General features: G+C 50.3%; 1 protein-coding gene across 5 annotated transcripts in view; it reads left to right on the top strand.

Annotated features, from left to right (window-relative positions):
* STK10 (serine/threonine kinase 10) overlaps nucleotides 1–15360 on the top strand; it is a 117114-nt gene that overhangs the window by 45457 nt on the left and 56297 nt on the right. For all 5 annotated transcript variants that reach the window (XM_036120303.2, XM_078066867.1, XM_078066868.1 and 2 more), the window contains exons 3-4: nucleotides 6275–6323; nucleotides 11041–11190. In XM_036120303.2, coding sequence (XP_035976196.1) covers nucleotides 6275–6323; nucleotides 11041–11190 — 199 coding nt within the window. The remainder of the gene's footprint in view (nucleotides 1–6274; nucleotides 6324–11040; nucleotides 11191–15360) is intronic.

Here is a 15360-nt window from a genome sequence, read left to right as displayed (position 1 = left end):
AGTCCATTGTGTCTATTTTTTCTTCTGTTGCTTGTGATTTTGGTGTCACTTCTACCTACCCGATCTTTACTAATCCTCATATACTTCTTGACGTGCACTCAGGGATCCTCAGAGGTTTTTTGCAAAAAATGGGAGAATATTTAAATAATTATATTTATATATATATATACACACACACACACATATATAGTTATATATATAATATATGTTAATATATTTTAATGTGTAAATAATATATAATATATATGCTCATTTTTTGGGAAAATACTCACTGTTTTGGACTCCATCTTTTTCTGTCTGACTATCTTTAATAATGCAAATCCCTAAAGCTTCTGAAAATACCCAGGGCTTCTCAAACCATCACTTGGTAAAGACTTACCAGGATGATCTTAACATCCTACCCAAGCCCTCAGCTCTTTGGTTAGAGGCACAAAGAATAAGGAACACCGATGAGGAAGTTCAGGTTAATAAGGAGGATAAAAGAGATGATAATTCTGCCAGTTTGCTCCCCAGATTTCTCTACCACCATCTTATATTAGTTTTTGCTAGGGGGAGGAGAGATGTGGCCCCAAGGTCCAGGCTTCTTGCCCTTTTGCAAATTTCTATAGAGCAGTGGTTTTCAAAGTATGGTCAGGGGACCAGCAACAGCACTGCCCCCCCACCCTGGGTGTTTGTTGGAAACGTAGATTTTTGGATGCTACCCCAGACCTGGGGTGGGGTCCAGTGACCTTTGTTTTAGCAAGTTCTCCAGATGATTCTAATGCACGCTAAAGTTTGAAGACTACTGGCATAGTGTTTTTAGCTGCTAGCACCTAGAGATTACTAGGAAAATCTTACTTGCCCAGTGAGATGGCATCCTCGTCCTCCTCTTTGTTCTAATTCATCCTCATCATCTCTTGCCAAATGTGAGATCAAGTGCTTTTGGTAATAAGTACCAGAAAATCTCAAACTAGCCTAAACAATGGAAGAAATTAATTGGCTTGCATATTTTATTTGAAAAGTAGAGGGGAAGGTCAGGTTTGAGGGGAATTCCAGCATGGCTCAGTTACGCTGTGATTCTCTCTGCACTCCTCTTTGTATCAGCCATGTCTTCAACTCTGGCTTTCCTCATGGTTGCAAGATGGCTGCCTCCAACTGTCAAGGCTTCGTGCTTCCTAATTGGCTCCAGAGGGAGATATCAGGGCATCCCACACCATGAAGCAGAGCTCACCAGCTTGGCTGTGCTTAGACCGGTCCTGAGCCAGCACTCAGGGCAAGAGGCAGAGAAGTTCCCTGATTGGGTTAGGCCTCCCCTCCCCACTGGGGTTGAGGTGAGTCCCACTCAGCTATCATGACTGTTTCACAAAAGGGAAGGAAAGAATGGTGTGTCTGCAGGCAGAAGACAGCCACGATACCTTGGCCTTTTTGCTATTTCTGCTAAATCCACTGTTCCTCTGCGTTTCCACCCTCTAGAGATACCGTATCCAGGGGGATCCTCTAAAGCAGAAACCTGTCTGTAACACTGCTTATTAAAACCCTCTGGTGCCTTTCTCCAGACATACACACAGAGCTTTCAGGGTCAAGTTCATCCTTTGAGATGTTTGAATTCTAGTTCCAGGTGACCTTTGTGACCCGCTCTCTTCCCATCCATTTGAACCACCCCCCCCTTCATACTCTTCCACGCTGCTTTAGCCGCTGCTCTTGCCGTGTTCTGCCGGCAATGTCTTTGTCCTTCTTCATGTGGCAAATGTGCCCTTCAAAGCCGGCTCTTTGGCAGGCCCTCCAGGATGGCCACAGGTTTTTAGGTAACACAGTCACGATGTGCCTGTATTGGCCTCTGCCTGTGGTCTTGGGGCAGGGACCTGTCTGGTTCATCCTGGGTCCCCAGTCCCCAGGCTTGTTATAGACAGAGCTCAGATAGTGTTTGTTGATTGAATATGATTTTTCTGGCCCTGCTGTGCCTAGCACTGTGGAGCCCCTGGTGGACCCTCGGTTGGTACTTGTTGATGGATTAAACTGATCACAAACCTCACTTCTCCAGGTCCTGAGAAAACCCTGAGCCCCAAGTGGCTTGCTGCTCTCAAGGGAGCATGAAGAATGAGTTTCTGCTGGTTTCAAGGAGTCGGTCCTCGGTACTTGCAGCTGTCTGTTGGATTTGGGGCTTGGTGAGGGCTTAGAGGCCTTGAGCTTTGCACCCAGGAACCCTTGATCCTCAGGAGCCTCTTATCATCCCTGGACACAGTGAGCACAGGCCTGCTGGGGCTTTAATTGTGGACAGGCATAGATACCCCATCCCCCTGCAGCTGAATAGATGCATCTATAGCCACGGGTTATTTTAGGCCAGTTCTGACCATTAAAAAAAAAAGTTTACTTCTAATATTTTTATAACTCCTATTTGTTGATTAAAATGTGGAACATATATACAAGTCTACACCACCTGTAATCCTTCCCTGGGTATTCACGTATGTGCTTCCGTTCTGTTTTCTAAGCATGTATATTTAGTGACTTCCTAAGGTCGTGAGATGCTTATTTTATTTTTATTTATCATTATTTTATTAATTGAGATTATTTTGTTAAGTAAACCCTGTGCATTTCTTTTTTTAAAAAATTGCATTTATTTATTTGAGAGAGAGGGAGAGCAGGGAGGGAGAGGGAGAAGCAGGCTCCCCTCTGAGCAGGGAGCCCAACGTGGGGCTCAGTCCCGGGACTCTGGGATCATGACCTGAGCCGAAGGCAGACGCTTACTGACTGAGCCACCCAGGCGCCCCAAAACCCATGCACTTCTGTAGAAGTCCCCTGCAGCCCTGGCACCGACAAGCTGAAAGGTAGAGCATTAAGATCCATGTAATGGAACCTAGTAACAGCTACGTTATGGAAGGGACCTTCTTTTTTTTTTTTTTGTTATCACATCAAGGCACTAAGATGTGAAATTTTTAAAGCCGAAAGGATGGGAGGAAAAAGGGGGGCGGAGAAAACCCAAACCATATTTTGCTCTATGTGAGAGGATAGTCAGGCAGAATCTACACAAAGGTTAATGGCACATCACTCTAACACATGCGTGACTAATACCCAAGAGTGCTGCTTCTTCAGACTTCTGCAGGATGGTCATCTTTTTTTTTTTTTTTAAAGATTTTATTTATTCATTCGAGACACAGAGATACAGAGAGAGAGAGAGAGAGAGCACATGCACAGGGGAGAGGCAGAGGGAGAAGCAGGCTCCCCGCTGAGCCAGGAGCCGGACATGGGGCTCGATCCCAGGACCCTGGGATCATGACCCAAGCCGAAGGCAGATGCTTAACCATCTGAGCCACCCAGGCGCCCCGGATGGTCATCTTTTAAAAAACACTTTATTGGGGTCCATATGAAAGTAGTGAAATATTGTGGGTTTAATCCTGGCGCGGAGCCAAAAGTTGGTACATGTATTCCTGGGAATAAACCAAAGATAAGTCCAGAGCTTCCCAGCAGCCAAAGCAATCAGTCAATCAATCAATCAATCAATCAGTAAATGTTAAAAAATTACAAAAGGGAAGTGCATGGGGTCATGGAGATCTTGAATTGCAGAAGGGGAAGCGAACCAGATTGGCAGGATGCTCAAGCTTTCCTAGTGCTGAACTCTGGAGAGGGTGGTCATAGAGACCTTGTGTAAGGGTATTGTGTAAGGGACAACTTCACTGACAAATGCAGGAACTGCCTGGGTCTGGCCACAGCTCGCACTGAGTCTTGATGATAACAGCGGGCGTGTTGATGAACTGTAGTTCTAGGAAGGCAGAGATTTGTGGGAAGCCTGAATAACATGGTCTGAGTGTGACACTGGCTGGTGGTTTTGTTTGCGAGAGATCCAACAGGAGCACGTTAATTGGTGTGGCTTGGTTATTGCGCTTTCATGTTGAGAATCTCATTTAACTGCCTTGATGTTGGAAGTAGAGGTGATTAGTGCCATTTTGCAGATGAAATTGAGGCTTGGGGCGATTCAGTGACTTACTCAAATTCACATAGCCAATTAAGTGGCAGTACCAGGACTTGAATTCAAGTCCTTTTCAACCACAGGCTGTTTGAGAAGGGGGAAGTGCCTGCGCCTACCCTGTGTTCGCTGTGTGGGCGGAGTTGGGCCTGTTGTTTTGTAAACACCACCTCATCCCGTCCTTACAGTAACTCTGGGTGGTCCCTAGTATTCTCCCATTTTACAGAGAGGTGGTCATTACCCAAGGCCACACATAGTAAGGGCTGGAGAGGCAGAGCGGGGGCTCCTGACCTGGGTTTGGGGGGACTTCAGGGTATGTGAGAATTCAGTAGAATTGCATGCAAACACTTGTTCCTGTTTGCATTTTTCTGGGTGAGAGGAGAGGATACCTTTCATGGAGTGTCCAAAACTAACACAAGAACAGAAAAATCCCAGACCTTTGAGCTCAAGGAAGGAGTCCTAGTAACAGCTTGTACTGACTGAGCCCCAGCTGGGTGCCTGTCGCCCAGCAAGGCTTGGATGACCTGTCATTCTGGTGGGGTTTGGGTGTGTATCCCCCCATCTTACAGGCTGCTCAGGTAGGAAGTGGTTTTGCATAATGACAGTTTGCTTCTTTTCCACATTGCCTCTCATGGCTGGGGCTGGGCTTTTCTAGTAGTTAATGGGCTGTTTTTTGCCCTTCTGGGGACCTGAGAATTATTAAAAGGCAGAATGAGATGCTGTCTTGCAAGAGGTCAGTGCTGTGTCTGGGTCACCTCTGTTCCCTGACTGCTGGGAACACGCCTGGTTGGTTGGTGGTTGGTTAAATGAAGCAGTGAATGAATGAATGAGGGGGAGAAAGAGGTACCTCATCTCACTGTTCTGGGTTGTAGGACATTAATTCATCTCTGATGGCTTTTATCCAGGGTCGCCGTAGTGTTAGAAGTCCTGGGGGAGTACTGGTCAGGCACGACGGGAGTGACCCTAGGAGCCTCGGAGGCCACATCCTCCCTGGCAGGAGGTGCTGTGCGAGCTGGTGGCGTCCCCGTACGTGGCTCTGTCCCCTGCCATGGAGCCTCCCCGCAGCGTGGTGCAGGCCTGTCTGCCGGAGGGCCAGCACCGTGTTGCTAGCCCCGGTGTCTAGTACCTCTCGTGTCCCGAGGCCATAGCTAGTGAACAGTGGGCCGGGGACCTGGGTCCAGCCCTGCATCACTGCATCCTTATATGTACATTGCCGGGAAGTCTCTGGAAGGTCTACCACAAGCTGGAGACTCATGGAAACACTGAGGCCTCTCCTCCCTCCTCTGGCTGGAGAGCAGCTCTGGCCCAGGGGGTCATGGCAGCAGTTTTCTTTTCCATTGCGAGAATGATGGGCCCCACGGCCTGGTGCCTGCCTCTGCCAAGCTGAGCTGGAGGGACTTTGCCACAAGCAGGGCCGGGAGGAGATTTCAGGAACGTCTGCTACCATCTGTGAGGCTCTGTCCCGTCCCCACCTCCTTGTTCTGTAATTTCAGGAAAATACAGCATCTTTGCACGCGTGCTAGGAGCCCAGAAAAAGAGCGAGGATGGGAGAGAGCCAGAGAGGGAGGGCCTGGGTCGGCACCAATGGCACTCCGCAGTCTTCTTGTCCTTCTCTGGCCCCTGTGCTGGGCTGGGAGCCCCTTGAGGGCCTGGGTCTGGTTGTTCTTCGGGGCCCGCTACCTACTGTGTGTGATGAATGAATGAATGCATGTGTAAATGAATGACCTGGGGAGTTAGGAAACCTTTCTAGTGCAGGACCTGCCACTAAATCATCTGTGGCCTTGGTCAGCCCCATCCCCTTTCTGGGTTTCTACACCTGAGCTGGTCTTCAAGGCGCCGATGTTCTGGTGTTCCACGCCAGCGACGGTCCTGGCCTCTAGAAGATGGAGAGAGGCAAGAGATGGGTGCTGGGATTCGGCGAGGGCGTGGCCGGCTTGTATGCGGGCAGAGGGGCTGCTGGGACTGCTGGCTGGGAAGCTTAGGAAGGGGCAGTTGGCAAGTGGGGGCCCAGGAGGGGGGCAGGCCGAGGAGCAGGGAAGGTGCAGGCCTGGGGGCAAAGCTGTCCGTGGCAGCTGTGGGTTTCCATGGCAACTTTCTTTTTTCCGCTGCAAAATGCCCAGCAACCCTTCTGGATTTTAGAGCCTCCTGTGAGGGTTTAGAGCCTCCTGTGAGCCTCCTCCGATTAGGGTAGTGCAGACTGGACGGGCCCCGGGGCAGGAGGAGGAGAGGCCAGGGAGCCAGGGCATTGGGTGCTGGCTGATCCTGCCAGGACTGGGGCCGGGTCCTGGGCCGTGCACCCCTGCTCACTGTTACTTTGCCTTGTGTTTTCTGCAGATCATGATCGAGTTCTGTCCTGGGGGAGCTGTGGACGCCATCATGCTGGGTGAGTCTTTCTTGATCCCATGTGGTGGTGCTGGGGTGGGCTCTAGGGCCCTAGGCTAGGACTGGTGCCCTTCACTCCCCCCGCCCCAGCAATTCACATGGCCTGTTGGAGTACCTTTTCGCTCTGTCCCCTTTTGGGAGCAGGGGCTGGGTTCTTGGAGAGAATGCAGGCACTCATTAGAAACCAACACTTCTTCAAAAAGCCATGCGTCCTTGAGCCGGTCACTCACCCCCTCAAGCCTTGGTGGCCATAAGATGGGTGTGATGGCTCCTTTGCCCCACCCCACACCACCCTTAGGAGGTGAAAATGAGACACCTAGGGAGGTTCTTTGAAAAGTGGGGATCCCCATACCCATTTTGTAAGAGCTTAATGGGGATGTTACCAGGTTTTGATATCCCAGACAAGCTTGGACAGTAAAAAAAAAAAAAGTATCACTTTTGTGAGTATTTTGTGACTAGTCACTGTATGCCAGAGATTGGGGTAGGTACTTTGATGTATCTGATCTGAGTGTTTCTGTTTTATTCCTGACCAGATTGACACTTCAGAGGGGTTAAGGGGCTGGCCGAGTGTCCTACAGCAGGACTGAGAAGGGCGCCTGGGTCTTGCCGGTCTGGTGGGCAGTGAGTGAGGAAAGGCCGGGGGCCTGGGGCCCCAGAATATTGAGAGGCAGGCCCAGGATTGTGGGGTGGCTCAGGAGAGGGGAGGTTTTCAGTTTAATGTAGCACCATCCAGCTACTCTTTTATTGTGAGGAAGGTATTTTCCCCCTTAGTTTATCTCAGGAATCTCTTGAGTTTGTGGCAGCCCTTTCCAGAGCTATGGAAATGCTGGCCTTTCTTGAGAGCCCCTTACCACAGGGTGCTCAGATGGAGAAATGACAGTAGGTGACTGGATGTGAGTACTTATGATATGGCCCTTGGGTGTTCCTTCTCTCAGCAGAGACTACCTTTGAAGATTTTCATTGTTCTGGGTAGAATTTAACAAAATAAAAATGGTGGTCTTGTATGAGTTGAGATTCTCTAGGTTACAAGGTGATCAAAGACTGTTTAAATTGGTTTAGTGGGGAAAAAAAGGTGGGAGATGTGGGAGAGGGAATTTATTTGCACAAATAATTAAAAAGTTCAACGGTTCCTGGCTTCAGGCACAGCTTGATCTGGGAGTTTTTTTTGTTTGTTTATTTTGTTTATTTATTTATTTATTTATTTATTTTATGTTCTCCTAAGACCTTGGTTTCCTTCTCCAACTCTTGGTCCCACTTTCCTCTGTGTTGTTCCCATTCTCATGCTGGCTTTCTATTCACAGTGAGAAGGTGGCTGTAGGAGCTCCAGCAATCATATCTGTATTCCAAACAGCAGGATAGAAGACGGGAGGGTAGGACAACTTGACAAACACACACCCCATTTCCACTTTTTAAAGGAGCTGTTACAGAAGCCCCACATGACACTTGCATTTACATCTCATTGGCCAGATCATAATAGCACGTAGCTGGAAGAGAGGCTGGGAAATGTGGTCTTCTTGCTGGGTGGCCGTGTGTTCAGATACTAAAAAAGGAGGGGCGAGTGGGAGCCACCTACCAGCTTCTGCCTCTCCAGGTGTGAGCTTAGCTCGCTGAGGCCTGTGGGAGAATATCAGAGATGGAAGAGGTATTTATACATAGCAAGTCCTTGACCTCATTCATAACTGGGGCAGGACCCCAGGCTGTGGCTTGGCCTGCAGGCAGACTCACTCCCTGTCTCAGTTCTCCTGGTGGATCTGACTGCTCCAGCCCCAGGTGGTTTTCTCCCTGCTGGTGGCAGCAGTTAAAGGACCATTGCCATCAGCATTCTAGAAGTCAGGGTGGGAGCAGAGAAGGTGGGATGGGGAGACCTGACAAAGTGAGACCTGGCCCTGGTTGCAGCTGCGTGATGAGGGGTGGACTCTCCCACAGATGCCTGCCCTGCTTAGAGGGACTTTCTGCCCTTAGCATCTCCCCGTCGCCCTGTGGAGTCACACAGAGTGGCGAGCCTGGACGTGGGGTCCAAGAGACCTGAGGTCTGTTCTAGGTTCCTCTGCGGGGTAGCTGTGGGGCGCTGGGCTGGCCTCTTTGTGAGATGAGGGGAATACGCACTGCATTTTACTATATGGCCCTTCTAGTTAGTTAACACCCAGTGTTTGCTCTGATCTGGTTGGCCTTGCTTTGCCAGCTCTTAAACGCTTGGCTCTCAGCCCTCCTGCGGAGGAGGGGGGTAGGGTGGGACTGGCTACGGTTTCAAACAGACGTAGGACTCATCTGCAATGTTGCAGATTTTTTTAATTTGAATAAAATATTCATGTATTGCTGTGTAATCAAAAATTAATCTTAAGAATTTATCATACTGTATGATTCCAATTATATGACATTCTAGAGAAGGCAAGACAATGGGGACAGAAATCAAAGTAATGATAGCTTAGGGGCTGGAGATGGGGGTGAAATGTTGATCACACACAGATTTGGGGGAGTGATGGAAACATTCTCTATCTGAGTCGTGGTGGTGATTACATGACTATATATGTTTGTCCAAATTGGTAGAATTGTATATCTAAACGAAAATGAATTTTACTGTCGATAAATTATATCGCAATAAATTGGGCTTAAAAAAGGTCTCTCTACCTTATTGGGTTATTGTGAAGATTAAATGAAAGAATGCATCCAAGTCCCTAACTCCATGCCAGGTACATTGGTAAAGGCTCAGAAAATGGTGACCATGAGATCACCACCATCACCACCATCACCATCATCATCATCATCATCACTTTGCTTATTCTGATTTCATTTATGTAGAGAAATCAGATATGAGCAAGTCACATTTTGACATTTAAAAAAATTGCTGCAGATAATCCAGCATAATCTCAGGACCAGCATAACAATAATCACCTTTTATTGACTGTCCTTCATGGTGAGGAGTGAACTCAGCCAGGAGTGAATTTATGGCTGGAGCCCTGTCTACATCACTTACCATCATCCCATTCTATGGATTAGGAGATGAAGGCACAGACAGATGGAGCACCTTCAAGAAAGCACGTAGCTAATACGGGGCAGTGCCTCAGTTCAGGCTGTCTGGGTGGTCCTGATGCCCCCCCACAACGGCTCTGAGTCTGTCCATGGCTTGGGGGGACACGAGAGTTAAGGATGAGGCCACAGGGAGCGGTAGGGGTTGGAGACCCCAGAGAGGGACCCGTGGTCGGTCTGGGGCCAGGCTTCCCAGGGCAATGCTGCTGGCTCTTCCACCCCATCTGGTATGTTTTCCCCAAGCCTGCGGGATCCAACCTTGAGGATTTCTGGCCCGGCGCGGCGGCGGGGGGAGATAGATGGGGGAGTGCTGCCCTAGTCAGAGGGAGGCCTGGCAGCAGCACCCTGGCCGGCCGGCCCTGGAGCCTGCGCCTGAGGACCCTGCGGCGAGGACCCCACAGGCAGGGCAGTAGGGGCTCACTTCAGCACAGGGGGCTTGGTGGCAACAAGCACTAAACAGTCACGATGGCCAGTGGGTCAGTGAGCACAGGATGTTGACCTTGAATCTTCTCATGCCCTCCCTCCCTCTCCGCGTCTCATGTTCTGTCGTGAGAAATCAGCCTTTGGGTCGGGAATGTTTCCTCTGCGAAGCCTTGGCTGGACCACCGTGACGGCCCCCGGCCGAGCTCCCTGTCTTCTTTTGCTCCCCTGCAGGCTCTTCACTCACCCTGCTAGGGAGAATTTCCTAAATGCAAAAGTCAGATTGTCTCTGCCTGCTTCGAGCCTCTCCTGGACTGCCCATTGCGTTTCAGAGAAAGTGTAGCCTTCATAGATGGCCTGCGAGGTCCTGCACGATCAGGCCCTTCCGACCTCTGACCTTGATTCGCTTTCCCCTCATCCTTCCCCTTCAGTCAAAAAGGGTCCTTTGCACATGCGGTGCCCCCTGTGGAAAACTCCTCTTCGTGCTCCCCCCACCAGCTGCTCAGAGAGGGGCCCCGCCATCTGTAAGCAGACACTGGGATGGACCAGCGTGTGTGTGTCTCCCCGACCAGCACACATTGCTTCAACACCAGCCCGTGTCAGCCTCCAGGCCTCTGCTTCTGCTGCTTCCTTGACCTAGAATGCCCTGGAATAACTTGGAATGCCCTGGCCCCACTTTTCGCCTCTCAAACACCTGTTCTTCGTACAAGACACAGCTTGAATGCCCTTCCTTCTGGGGAGCCTGCTAATTCCCAGGCAGAAGCGCTTGCTGCCCATCCTGCCCGCTCCCAGCCCCCACCCAAATCCCACCCTATCCCGAGCATGGCTCGCCGTTCCCACGCCCCTCTCCATGTCCCTGCAGCAAGCGTGGAGCTGACACGGAGTGAATGTCACCCACTGCCTGCTTGCAGAATGGGTCTTGGCCTCTTGGAGGGGTTTTGTTTATGAACCTGAGCTCTGAGGCAGACTGGCTGGCTTGAATCTAAGATCTGTGACTTTCTACCTGTGTGACCTTGAGCAGGTGGGCTGACCTCTCTCAATCTTGGCTTCTTCATCTGTCAACTGAGGTAATAACTGTGCCTGCTCATAGTGCTAGTATGAGGACAAAATAGGTAACATGGAAAGTGCTTGGAAGTGAACTTGGTACATGGTAAGTGCTCAGGGATGTTGGGGGCCTTTGTATTTCTTGTACCTGGCACGAGCCTGACATTCAGCCTGCCTGAATGCAGTGAGTGTGTGCGGACTTGACAGTGGTTCTGCCCTGTTTGCAGAGCTAGACAGAGGCCTCACGGAGCCCCAGATTCAGGTGGTTTGCCGCCAGATGCTGGAAGCCCTCAACTTTCTGCACGGCAAGAAGATCATCCACCGGGATCTGAAAGCTGGCAACGTACTGATGACCCTCGAGGGAGACATCAGGCTGGGTAAGGGGTGTCTGTGGGGGAAGATGGGAAGGCAGACCCCCACAGTGTCTGCCTGGGGGTTGTCAGCCCGGCGTCTGTGGGAAGGAGGGAGTGTGTGTGGGATCCTCACTCTTACGGTGGCCCAGGGTGTCTTACCTGTCCTGGGCCACAGAACGCAGACCGTAACCACTGGCTCAGTCTGACCCACTGGTTCTCAACTGAGGGTGATTTCGTCCCCCAGGGATGTTTGGCAATGTCTAGAGCCATCTTTGGTTGTCACAACTAGGGGTAGGGGAGACTCCTGGCATCTGGTATGTAAAGGCGAGGGACGCTCGATGTCCTGCAGAGCGCAGGGCAGCCCCTCGCCACACAGTGGTCCTGCCCATGAGGCCGGCGTGCGCTGTGGGAGGCGCTGGGCTGTGCCCTTTTGCTCCTGCTTCTAATCAAGAGAATTTGAGTGAGCGTGCAGGACAGAGGGACAAGTCCGCCTCCATTCGCAGATAGAAAATAGTGTATCAGACGTATATATCAAAACACACCTTTTTTGTTTTCATGTCTCTTCTCTCCTTGACCTTTTTAAAAAAATTGTGGTAAAGTACATATAACATAAAATTTATCATCTAGGTTTGAAGTGCACAGTTCCAGGGCATTAAGTACATTCATGTTGTCGGGCAACCATCACCACCATCCATCTCCAGAAACTTTCCATCATCCCACACTGAAACACCATCCCCATTAAACACTAACCCCGGCCCGAGCCCCAGCCCCTGGTAACCTCCATTCTGCCTTTTGTCTCTGAGTTTGACCGCTCTCGGGACCTCGTGTAAGTGTCGTCATTGTGCTCTGCTGTCCGGTGTGTGTCACTCAGCATCATGTCCGCAAGGTTCATCCCTGTTGTAGCAGGTGTCACAAGTTCTTTGTGTTTTTCATACTTTTTTTTTTTTTAACCAAAATAACACACACACGCCTCCTCTGCTCCCACCACCTTCCTTCTCCATCCGTTTCTAGTGACGACACTTCCAACTCTTCTCACGTTTCCTCCTGCATTGATAGATAATATGCTTATCATGCTGTTTCTTAAGTAATGGTTTTTATTGTTTGATGAAAAAATAATACATGTTCTTTATACAAAATTTACATAGTACAGGAAGGCTTAGAGGGGAAAGCCGGGAAGTACCTCCAATCTCATTATCTGGATGTTGGCACCGGTCGTCATCCCAGATCAGGCCCGCGTCTCGGCCGGTAGAAGGAGGTACAGACAGACAGGTGTTGGGGAGCGGTATTAACGGCGGAGACGTGATACTCTCTTGTTTACCAGTTTGACTGCATTCCACTCTATTTTCTAGTAACTCCTTCCTGGTAGCTAAATCATTCATTCATCTGCACGTGCACCCCCCCCCCCCCCGCAACCCTGTCCTTCCAACATAGGAGCGTCACTATTGTCGTTCCTCTAGTGGAACCTCTGTGGCTTTAAGGAACATTTGAATTATGTCAAGAATTATGATAAGAAACTACACCGGTGTTGAGTCTTTGTGATGGAGAACTGCAGGGATAGGCATGGGGATTGGAACAGAATGGTACAGTGCCAAGGACATCTTCTACCGCAGGAGGGCAGCTCCCAGCATCCTTGCTTTGAGGGCTCTGAGGCTCAGACAGGGTGGGGACCTGCCCTGGGTCACAGAGCTAAGCAAGGACAGAGCCAGGGCTGATCCCAGGGCCACTGGCTCACTTCTCGGGGCTGGCCCACATCACCGCACTCACTTCCGTGTGTGCTTTGAGCTGATGGGTTAGGGTAGGGCTGGGCCTTAAAAAATGTATGCAAGACTGGTAGGTTCTCAGATTTAATGCATTTTAGTCCTTTGGAGGGCTCCTAACACTCAGATTGCTGGGTGTAACCCCAGGGTTTCTGTCTCGGCTGGCCCAAGAACTTGCATTTCTTCTCTTTTCTTTTCTCTTCTCTTCTTTCTTTTCTTTTTTTAAGATTTATTTAATATTTGAGAGAGAGAAAGAACATGTGGGGGGAGGGGCAGAGGGAGAGAATCTTCAAGCAGACTCCCAGCTGAGGGTGGAGCTGGATGCAGGGCTCCATCCCACAACCCATGAGAATGAGATCATGACCTGAGCTGAAACCAAGTGTTGGATGCTGAACCGACTGAGCCCCCCAGGTGCCCCAGAACCTGCACTTCTTTCTTTTTTTCTTTTAACACCTTATTTATTGGGATGCCTGGGTGGCTCAGTTGGTTAAGTGTCTGCCTTCGGCTCAGTTCATGATCCCAGGGTCCTGGGATCAAGTCCTGCATCGGGTTCCCTGCTCAGTGGGGAGCCTGCTTCTCCCTCTGTCTGCTGCGCCACCTGCTTGTGCTCTTTCTCTCTGACAAATAAATAAATAAAATCGTTTAAAAATATTTATGTATGTATGTATTTATTTATTTAGAGAGCACGAGTCAGGGCCTGTGGAGGGGAGGGCATGGGCAGAGGGAGATGAGAGAGAGAATCTCAAGCAGACTCTGTGCTGAGCATGGAGCCTGCTGGTGAGGCCCAGTCCCATGATCCCAAGATCATGACCTGAGCCAAAATAAAGAGTCGGACGCTTAGCCAACTGAGCCACCCAGGTGCCTCAGAACTTGCATTTCTTTCTTTTTTTTTTTTTTTTAAAGATTTTATTTATTTCTTTGACAGAGAGAGACACAGCGAGAGAGGGAGCACAAGCAGGGGGAGTGGGAGAGGGAGAAGCAGGCTTCCCGCTGAGCAGGGATCCTGATGCAGGGGCTCGATCCCAGGACCCTGGAACCATGACCTGAGCCGAAGGCAGAGGCTTAACGACTGAGCCACCCAGGCGCCCCAGAACTTGCGTTTCTAATAAGCTCCCACTTGCAGCTGATGATGAGAGACCCCACTTTGACCATTACCTTCGACCCTCACTATCCAAAGGGCGGTTGGTGGCAGCATCGGCATTACGTGGGAGCTTGTTAGAAATGCTCTGCTGTCCGGAGGGTAGGGTTGGTTCTGTCTTGAAACCAGTAGTATGAAGAAGTTCCTCGTATCAGGCCTGAGCAGGGTCGTATTCCGTTCTGTGTCCCGAAGACCAGCACCCCTGATACTTGCAGGGTCTGTGTCTTCTGGGGTTCAGCTCACATCCCTGTGACTGTTCTTCCTCCTTGTTCCTTCTTTTACCTGGAATGGTTAAGAGCATGCACTCTGTAGTCAGAGAGTCCTGAGTTCAAATCCCAAGTCTGCCTCTAGGTCTGTGACCTTGGAAAAATGACTTAACCATGCTGCTTTTCCATTTCCTCATCTGTAAAATGAGAATGATAGCAACACATCTGTCAGAGGGTTGGGAGGCTAGTACAAGAAGAGGCGTGTGTCGCCAGCTGTCTGTGAGGCCGGCTGTAATTACTCTCGTTTCCTTCAGTGTCTGCTGTGCTAAGCCCTGTGCTGGGCCAGGAGGGCGGTGAGACCCTAGTTCTTCTCCTGCTCCTGCAGAGTTCCCAGGCAGTGGGGAGATAGGTGGGAGCATCAGGGCCGGGGAGGGAGCCAGTGCCGGGGTAGGGAGTGTTTGGAGAGGCGTGATCTGTTCTTCCACCTGGGCCTGGAGGTTTGGGTTTAGAAGAGGCTTTTGTGGGAGGATAGTTTGAGCTGAGTTATGAAAGGTAGAGAGAGATTTGCCAGGTAAACCAGATTGGGCAGGGCAGTCCAGGAAGAGGGAGCCTAGTGGGCAGGGGCATGGAGGTGAGGAACAGCAGGGTATTTTGGGGGGACTTATAATGAAAATAACTCACATTTATTGGGTTATGAAGCACCCACTAGATGCCCGCCATTAGAGGAGACACTTTCTAGATATCTCATTTAACCAGCACTCCGATACTCCAGAGGTTTTGGACAGGGATAGGGAGGGGAGGGACTATACCAACACAGATGAGGACACTGAGAAGTAGTAGCAAGGTTGGGACTCAGGTCTTCCTGACTCCACAGCTGCCCATGGACAGGCTCATTCAGGGGTAGAGTGTGGGTGGCCAGGGAGGGGCCGGGTTGGGGAGTGCCTCCGCCTTTAGGCTCAGGGAATATGTGGGGGCCAGAGAAGAGAGTCTCTCATGCTCTGCGGGATTCAGGGGAAACCTTCAGCTCAGCCTTCAAGAATTTACCACTTGGAGGAGGCAGAACACAGCAAACCCAGGTCAGGAGCAGCCAGTC

This window comes from Halichoerus grypus, chromosome 2, assembly GCF_964656455.1.
Source record: "Halichoerus grypus chromosome 2, mHalGry1.hap1.1, whole genome shotgun sequence".
NCBI lineage: Eukaryota > Metazoa > Chordata > Mammalia > Carnivora > Phocidae > Halichoerus > Halichoerus grypus.
This window is presented reverse-complemented; position numbering and strand designations above follow the sequence as displayed.